We start from the raw sequence: 8,980 nt of genomic DNA, 5'->3' as shown, positions 1-8,980 counted from the left end.
ATCTGACGCCAGCTAGTTGGATTCTTACGAAAGGATGCTCCTGGGGCTCATCTGGGTGTGTTTGTGCGTGACGCGGGAAGTAGGAAGCATTTAAAGACCGGCCGCCGGAAAACAATGTCCTGAGGTCCTGGATTTTACTCTGTCTCCCCCCGGAGCGCCCCTCCTGGTGGGCCAAGGGGACCGGGGACGGGAGACACCCCGGCCTCTCTCCCCCTCTACAGTGTAATGAAGCTCCAGCCCCCGGCGACCACACTGCCCGCCAGGACCGGAGGGGCTGGGCCGCAGACCCCGCCTGCTGCACCTGCTCCCGGGCTCCCGCGTCCCCGCCCCGCGTCCCGCCCCCCGCGCCGCGCCCGCGCCCCGCGGTCCCTCCCTCCGGCGTGACGGGAGCTCGGGCGCCGGCCGCCGGGGCCGCGAGCGCAGCGGAGCTGTCAGCTGTGAGCTGAGCGCGCAGCCCTAGCGGCCCGGGAGCAGAGCGCGCCCCACCCCGGGAGGCTGCTTTCCAGCCGGCCGGCGGGCCGACCGCAGCGGGAAGGAGATGCTGTTCCTCCGCCCGGGGCCGGCGCGGGGGAGGGGCCGGGGGCGGCCGGCCAGGGCTCCCCGCCGCGGACTCTCGCCGCCCTGGAGCCCCGCCTGGATCTGCTGCTGGGCACTCGCCGGCTGCCAGGCGGCCTGGGCTGGGGACTTGCCCTCCACCTCCGGCCGCCCGCTTCCTCCTTGCCTGGAGGTGAGCCGCACCTGCTCTGAAACCTGGAGTTTGCGGGGGGTGGGGGTGGGGAAGAGGGGGGACGGGAAGTGAGGGATGAGGGTCGTGCCCATTTATTGCTCTCTCCTGTCACCTCTTTCCTTCCTGGGAAGACCGGGCTTTTCGTTTGTTTCCAGGGATGAAGTTGCCCGCCCCGGGAAGCTGGCCGAGAGAGGATGTGTGGCTTTGCTGGCTTTGGGGGGATGCTTTCCGCGCTCCTGTATTTTGAGGGCTCTGAAGGACTTTGCGGCGCTCTCCTGGAGTGCCAGGCTTTCGGACCTGGGGCCGAGGGGAGTTTTCACCAAGGGCAGGGGACTGGGGAAGCCCTGCCAGTGGGGTTCGGAGAGCCGGCACTGCCGCGAGGGCTTCCAGCTCCCCCTTCGCCGCTCCCCAGTGTCTACAAACCCCTTCCCTTGCACCCAGCGTCCTGATAAGGCCCCCGGGACTTGCTAAGTCAGTGTGTGGTGTCGCTTGGCATTCTTCTGGCAAAACATGGATGTGAATTAGGAAGAAAAAGAATGTGTACTTAGGCAAGAGGTGGGTTGGTGATCTAGAAAATTAGAAAAGAGAGTTTATGTGCTCCTTTTGGGGGATGTTCATTAGCTGGCTGAAGCACTACTACTGTGTATTTTGAAGTTTGAGATTATCATTGATATATACAACCAAGGAAAATAAATGGGAGTGATGAGACTTTTTTCCCCCTGCTTTTGGGAGAACTGTACTTAATAATGCCAAAAATATACAGGGGATGTCATTGGTAGCTGTACTGGGTGTTTATCTTCTCCTTTAGTGTTCCAGAAAGTGCATCCTCTTAATGAAAATCAATGAGGGAAAGGAAGCAACATTTCTGACCTACTTTGAGTGATTATGTTGAGGAGGATGTGAGGAGTGAATACTGTTTTAGGAAGATTGCTAGGAATCAGGGTGATGGGTGATTTTATTTTAATGTAACAAAAATGGGTTAGCTAATATCCCCTCTGGGAAGCAAGACCAGACCTTGTTCCTTTGTGTCACTTTTGAATTTTACCCAGACTCGAATTATAGAATATCTGTGTTCTAGACCTCATCCATCATCCATATATTTCACCTTCCTCTCCCGCAGTCTCAGTCCTAGGACAGACTGAAATGAAAGAGATTCAGATCAAAGGCATGTGTACCAGCACACAGTAGTGTTATAATTGGGGAAATCAGGGCAAGAGCTCAGCGAACAGCTGTGTTTAATTTCAGAGCTTATTAGGATAATTAGTTGTTTAATCTGTGTTCTATCACCTGGGAATAGTCCATTCTTCCAGGCTTCCAGAGAAAGCCCACTTCTTGGTCATCTTCAGATTGAGTAGTTGCAACAGGACAAACTTAAAACCTTGCCTCCAGCCCCTAGTCCCAATTATGCAAAACCTTTTTTTCTTTTTCCTGGAGTAAAAAGTCAGATTCTTGTAAAATTAATTCTTAGTGATGGAGGCTTTACTTGAAACAGGTGAAAGTGAGGGCTAGTGAAGGGGTGGTGGCCACTAGAGCTAGACCTATCCTTTAGGTGAGCTCATGTTCTACCCATGCAGACCCAGACAGAATGGAGTTTGCACCCTGAGACAGATATAGTGAAACCAGAGGCAGGGGGTTGACTGAAGGTTCCAGAAGGCTGTGTTCAGTTAATTATAGTGAGTTTACAAGTTTCAGTTGACTCAATTCCTTGATGTTTCAAGTTCGAATTGATGGGAATAAATAAAATTATAGGAGGATGCTCCTGAACATGCCTGTGGCTTGTGTTTTTAGAAATGGTGATGCGCAGATCCGGTTATGTTATGATGACTGACGAACAGTTGGTAGATGTTTAACTGGGAGTTAGGGGTTCCTTTGGTGGGGCCAGGGGGCTGAATCTGCTCTTTAGCTGCTGGTCTAACCCACTGAGCTAATTTATAGAATTGATTATTGTTTCTCTCTAACTTTGTTTTTAAGAGGGATGTGAGAATGGAGGAGTTTTTCAGGCTTTGAGGGTAAGAGTTGGCTGGTGCTTATGTGTGGGGAGGGGCCTTCCTGTGAGATTCAGCCATGGAAATGTGGGCCAAACTCTTGTGAGTAAAGATGTAACACCAAAAGGTAACTCTTTTGTGTCCACTCCTGCCTGTTGATCCCTTTCCACTCTTTACTAACAGAAAAGGAATTCCCCAAAACATAAAGAGTAGCACCACTGGTGGGGAGGACGTAGAGCAGTGAAAGTGAGGGAGGGGTATGAGGCTGGAAACTAAAGCCAGCTCTTAATGACAAGAGGAGGATGTCGAAGGGAAAATCTGCAGATAATTCTAAACCACGGCCGCCAGTACTTTCAGCTTCGTCCTCATATATCAGTATTTTTATAAAAAGTCATCATGTTTAACTAAATCACATAGACTCTCATTTTCCTTGCCCAGTTTTGGCAGAAAGCAGCAAAAGGAAAAGCAGAGAAAGCTGGCCTGGGAGGAGGAATCTTTTTATGATCCCCCCGAGTTCACAAGAGAGTGGCTGGGATGTGTGGAAAGTTTCACTTAAGATTCTTCGCTGAGGATTGGACTCTGGGGTGAAACTCATATAATACAGCTTCCTTTGTCAAAGTCATTGATTATGGAGCAGAGAAGAGGAGAAAAGTGATTACTTTGGAATGCTCAGCTGGGCATCCAGTCAGTAGGGTGGATGCACAAGCGCAGACAGAAAAGAGGAGACAGTAATAGTACAGTCAGTGCCAGCAGTTGAAGGACACCAGTAGGATGTGACTTTAATAAATGGCATTTAAATTAAAAAAAAAAACAAAAAAAAAAAAACCAAAAACAGTGAGGACTAAACATCAGAAAGTATATAATTAATTTTCTTCATATTATTTATGGGGGAACTTAAAAGGATAAATGTCTTCTAGGTTTCTGGGTATCTGCTTTACACTTGTAAAATGATAGTGATATAAAGAGGTCTGCCTATCTCAGTTGTGAGCATGAATATGAGTTAAAAGTGAGTATGAGTTAAAGGAAACTTTATAAATATATGAAAGTAGATGACTGCTAGCTTAGTAGACCTCTATCCTGATGTTTCAGGAATGGTCTACAGAGGAACTTCAGAGGTTCAGAGAAATAGGCTTATCCAAGAATTGAATACAATGGAATTTTTGACTCATTAATGGGACTGCCAGAGGAACAAAAAGATAAAAGCCAGCAGATGATTCAGAGTTGGAGCGAGGTATTAGAAGATAGAGTGCATGACAGAAAAGTGCCTAAAAAGAACAGAACTAAGTGAATTATGTATGCATTATTTAAATTTGGAAAATTAAATCACAAACTTGCTTGATTCTTACTTCACTGTTCTATAATCCTACATAATATGATTTTTCTGGTTTCTCTGAATCTTGATTGAATCATGACGTTTTGGCCAATGGTGTTTATTCCACCATTACTGAGTTTAAATAGTTTACTCAGTTTAAACTGAGTTTAAACATTACTGAGTTTAAACAGACAAAATGTCAGCTGATGTGAAATTCCAAATTAGAAAAGTAAAATTTGATTGGATAAGGATGAGTCAGATATGGAAACTAACAATTGCAGTGAAGTGATTTGTTGCCATGAAAGAAGAAAGGGGCCGTAAATCTAGTGGGAAGGATCAAAAAAGGCCCTGCAGAAGAGGTGAGTGAGTCCGGAAAGATGAGTAGGAATTTGCCAAGCAAACAAGGGTCAGATGTGAGGTTGGGCTAGTTTGGGGGAAGACATTTTTGATGTAGAGCGCAGATTGAAAATAGCAGCAGCTCAGAACACTTCCTCTGTAATTGGATATAACTAGAGTGCTGCATGCTATGAGGAGCCTGATGAGAGATGGACCTGAGAGGCAGGCAGAAGCTGATCATAGAGGACCTTCCATCCTGCTAAGAAGCTGCTCTTCATTTGGTAGGTGATGGGAAGTCATAGAAAGATTTAAAAATCACGGGTAATAAAATATAGTTTGGAAACAGTATGGAGGTCACATAGGAGCGGGAAATAGAAAGAGGTGAGACCTGCCAGGAGCAGTTATAAGTGTCCAGGTAAAGGATGACAGAACCTCAGTTGAGGAGTAGTTGTGAAGATGGAAAGAGGGAGGATGTTAGAAGGTGGAATTGACAGTGTGTAGATGTGGAGGGTGAGGGAATGGAAGGTTCTGCCTTGTCTAGAGGTCCAGCCTCCATGAGGAGGAGTATGAGGAAGAGGAGATAAGGAGTTTGGTTCTGGAGAGCCGACCTTTCAAGGGTTCGCTTGGCAGTTAGGTGGCAGGCCCTTTGGCTCAGGGCCGTGGTCTAGGCTGGAGTGGAGACATGGACCTCACTTGAATGAAAGGCATGGTTGACACTGCTGGAGTGGATGAGATAATCCAGGGAGTGAGCACAAAAGGTGAAGGATGGAACTTGGGTTTTACTGATGTTAAAGGGGGCATAAACTGAGAAGTACACAGAGGAGACAGAGGAGGAATGGCGAGCTTCAGGGGAACACAATAGTGCAGAGTTATGGGGCAAAGGGGACGTGCCTTTGATGGAGAAGGGTGTTGGTTGTAGTGTCAGTGGTCCAGAGAAATTCAAATAAGATGAGACCCAAAAAGAGAAGTTTGAATTGGTGCTCTTGCCCGAGTGGTTCCTGGGTGGTGGTGGGATGGTACCGACTGGCAGGTGAGGTAGTAGTGATGGCATGTATGCATGCTAAGTTGCTTCAGTTGTGTCTGACTCTCTAGGGACTATACCCCACCAGGCTTCTCTGTGCATGGGATTCTCTAGGCAGGAATACTGGAGTGGGTTGCCGTGCCCTCCTCCAGAGGATCTTCCTGACCCAGGGATCAAACCTGCATTTCTGACGATTACTTTCATTGGCAGGGGGCTTCTTTCCCACTGACACCACCTGGGAAGCCCAATAGCTTTGGAGTAAATTTTATTATTAAATTATTCCAAGCTTTGCTAAGAAATTGGGTCATCCATGTCAGAAGTCAGAAGACTTGTAAATGGTCCTATTTTCTGTTTGAGACTTTGATGGGAATAGTTGAGAAATAACCTTTAACCTTTATGTAGGAAGTCTCTGAAGGTCATGGGCTGTGGGTTAAGGGCTTAGGGAGTCTAAAGCCACACTGTCACTGAAGAAGTTAGGATTTGGCTTCTGTTTTCAAGCAGTTAACATAATTAATCTTGCCTGTTATGCTTGTGAAGGTGAATTTTCCATTTCAAGTTTTTATGCTCAGAACCATTTCTCATGTTTTAGGCAAATGCAAGCAAGTATTCACACCATCAATATTTACAATGTAAAACCAAGAGTTGACAGATCTGTGAAGTGTCATATTTTAGCACAAGGGATAGAAATAGCAGAGCATAGTATAGAGTGGCACATTTTCCTATCAGAGTGTATTCTTCAGCAGTGCCTTGGATCCTAGAATAATTCTTGCTTGTTGGAAAAAAAGTTAAATTTTGGTGGTCGTTTCCTTCCCCCTGAAGAAAGTGTTAGTCGCTCAGTTGTGTCTGACTCTTTTCAACCCCATGAGCTGTAGCCCACCAGGCTACTCTGTCCATGGGATTCTTCAGACAAGAATACTGGAGTGGGTTGCCATTTCCTTCTCCAGGTAATCTTCTCAACCCAGGGATCTAACCTGGGTCTCGTACATTGCAGATTCTTTATCATCTGAGCCACTGGGGAAGCCCCCCTGAAGAAACCAAGGATAATTCTTATCCCTTTTTGCCTTTCTTAATTGAAGTTATATGTAATATTTCAACATTAAACACATTTATTATGTATTCATATACCAGGTACTAGCAGTAAAATGTTGAATAAGATGTGTGGTCTTCTCCATGTTGAGCTTTATAATCTCATATGGGCAAACTCAAAGTGACACCATATATCAGGTAATTACATTTCTCATAAGTTGTGATGGGAACTGTGTGCAGTGGGTGTACATAGCCTTTTTAGTCTGGTTGGGGTGGGAGGGATTCCCCACGGAAGAGATTTCTAAGCTGAGACCCACAGTGTGAGCACGAGGCTGTGGGTGGTGATGATAGAGCCTCTCATCCAGAGGAAACCTTTTACTTCTGGATCAGTTCCTATGACCTGCTTCCCAGGTGGTGAGGAATTCACCTGCCAAGCAGGAGACGCAGGTTGGATCCCTGGGTCACAAAGATCCCCTGGAGAAGGAAATGGCAAACCCCTCCAGTAGTCTTGCCTGGGACATCCCAGGGATTTAGGAGTCTGGCGGACTGCAGTCCATGGGATCGCAAGAGTCAGACTCGACTCAGCAACTAAACCACCACCATGTCTAACCCTTCCTAGAGTACTAAACACAGACAGACTTTTCACTCTTCCAGCCTGTTGCTTGCTCTGGGGCATCCATACCCTATTCTACAAAGTCTTCACACACACAGACCTATCCTGCAAGGCTGGGTGAGTTGTACCCAAACGTGGCCATGTAAGAGTGGGAGTCCAGGCAGTGTTCAGGGTGCCCCGCCAGCTGCCCTGGCGCAGGTCTACAGCCATCTAGAGGAAAGAGAGCCTTTGTCTGAGTCATATGCCCAGAGCAGGTTCCATTTTCTGAGTCACTCAGAGGTGCTGTATGCCTTACCAGAGGCTCTGAACACCTGCCCCTCCAACCCACCCGACATGAGATAGACTCATTAGGGCAGGCATTTCATCCTATTCAGCAAATGGTGATTAACTGTCTTCTTGTTTAAGGCACTTTAGGGGTTTTAGAAATGAGTAAGGTACAGGTCCTCTTCTCTGGGGGCACTAATCACTGCCTTGAAAATTTCATAGAGTGAGTGACTTCCACTCTTTTCAGCTATAAAAAGGAATTGATCTTTATAACACATTTAATCCTAATTGACACCTTCTCTTAATTGTACCAGATTTAAGACTCTGAAACAAAAGCCCAGGGATCAGAATATATTGAAGTTTATTCTCAAGTCAATTTATAGCTCTGGAATTCAGGATGTTATTTAACCTATTTAAAACTTCACTTTTATGAGGTTCTTTTGCTTTAGTCCCTGGCTCTCAAAATGTGATCCTGACACTAGGACTGTCAACATTCCCCAGGCACTTGTTAGAAATGCAGGTTATTGGATCTTGTACACACCCTCCTGAATCAGAAACTCCTGAGTTTGAGGTCCCGCAATCTGTCACAACCACCCCTCTACAGGATTATGAGGCAGGCTAAAAGGTGGAGACCACTGCCCTAGGTATAAAGTGAGGGATACAGTTTAGTTGCCTGAAACTCTGGGACCTGTTTTGTTGTTAGAATTTCTTCAACTGTAACTCTTGCTAACTTCCTGCTTCTGCAGGGCATCTTTGTTATTGTTGTTTAGTTGCTAAGTTGTGCCTACTCTCTGCAACCCCATGGACTGTAGCACACCAGATTCCTTCCTCAGTCTTTGGGATTTTTCAGGCAAGAATACTGGAGTAGGTAGCCACTTCGTTTTCCAGGGGTTCTTCCTGATCAGGGATCAAACTTGTGTCTCCTGCATTGGCAGGCAGATTCTTTACCGCTGAGTCACCAGAGAGGCCCACTTAGGGATATCTAGTATTAATGTTTTAGCACACTTCCTACCTATATATTTTCTTTTCCTTTTTAGCTATAAGTGAGTGCATAGTTTATGTAGATGTTGTATCTTTCTCTCTCTTATTTAAGCATTTCTCAATGATATTAATGTTCCTTTGTAAGTATTTTTTGTAATATTTATAAAATATTTTAATATATGATATATTACAAAATATAGCATCATTTGAGTATCTGCCATTGTTTTATGTCAACCTTTCTTTTCCTTTACTTTTACTTCAACCTTTCATTGAAAATGCCCTTTCCTAGGTCAACAATGACCTCCTCTTTGCTATAACAAGTTTGTCAGTCATTCCTCAGTTTTCTCTACCTTATTATATCACTGGACCAAGCTGACTGCTCCATCACCTCTGAAACATCTACTTGGCTTCAGGCATCCAGCCCTCTCCTGGTTTTTTTCTTATTCCACTGCAACCCTTCTCAGTCTTTGCCAGTTCTTCCTCATGTCCCTGATTTCTTTACATTGGGACTTGCCTGCTTCAATCCTTAACCCCCTTATCTTTTCTGTCACCCTCCCTCCTCACCCTCTTGGTGATGTCATGTAGTTTTTTGGTTTTAAATGCCATATGCCTGCGACCTCTCTCAATTCCCATCTCCTGCGTGGACCATCTCGTGGCTTCGTGACAAGCACAGCCTGGATTCCTCTGCTTGGGTAAGTGCCTCAAACCTGGCACG

General features: G+C 46.0%; 1 protein-coding gene across 3 annotated transcripts in view; it reads left to right on the top strand.

Moving 5' to 3' along the window:
* The first annotated feature begins 377 nt into the window (after positions 1–377).
* ELAPOR2 (endosome-lysosome associated apoptosis and autophagy regulator family member 2) overlaps positions 378–8,980 on the top strand; it is a 210,808-nt gene continuing 202,205 nt past the window's right edge. Inside the window, exon 1 of one of the 3 annotated variants that reach the window (XR_011488608.1) lies at positions 378–727. Coding sequence is in view for 1 of the 3 variants with exons in the window: in XM_070470051.1 (XP_070326152.1) it covers positions 539–727 (189 nt within the window). In the remaining 2 variants the exon portion in view is untranslated. The remainder of the gene's footprint in view (positions 728–8,980) is intronic. The other 2 variants (XM_070470051.1, XM_070470065.1) reach the window with 2 other exon arrangements.

This window comes from Odocoileus virginianus, chromosome 1 (genome assembly GCF_023699985.2).
Source record: "Odocoileus virginianus isolate 20LAN1187 ecotype Illinois chromosome 1, Ovbor_1.2, whole genome shotgun sequence".
NCBI classification, from domain to species: domain Eukaryota; kingdom Metazoa; phylum Chordata; class Mammalia; order Artiodactyla; family Cervidae; genus Odocoileus; species Odocoileus virginianus.
The sequence above is the reverse complement of the archived record's forward strand: the minus strand, read 5'-3'. Positions and strand labels throughout refer to the sequence as shown.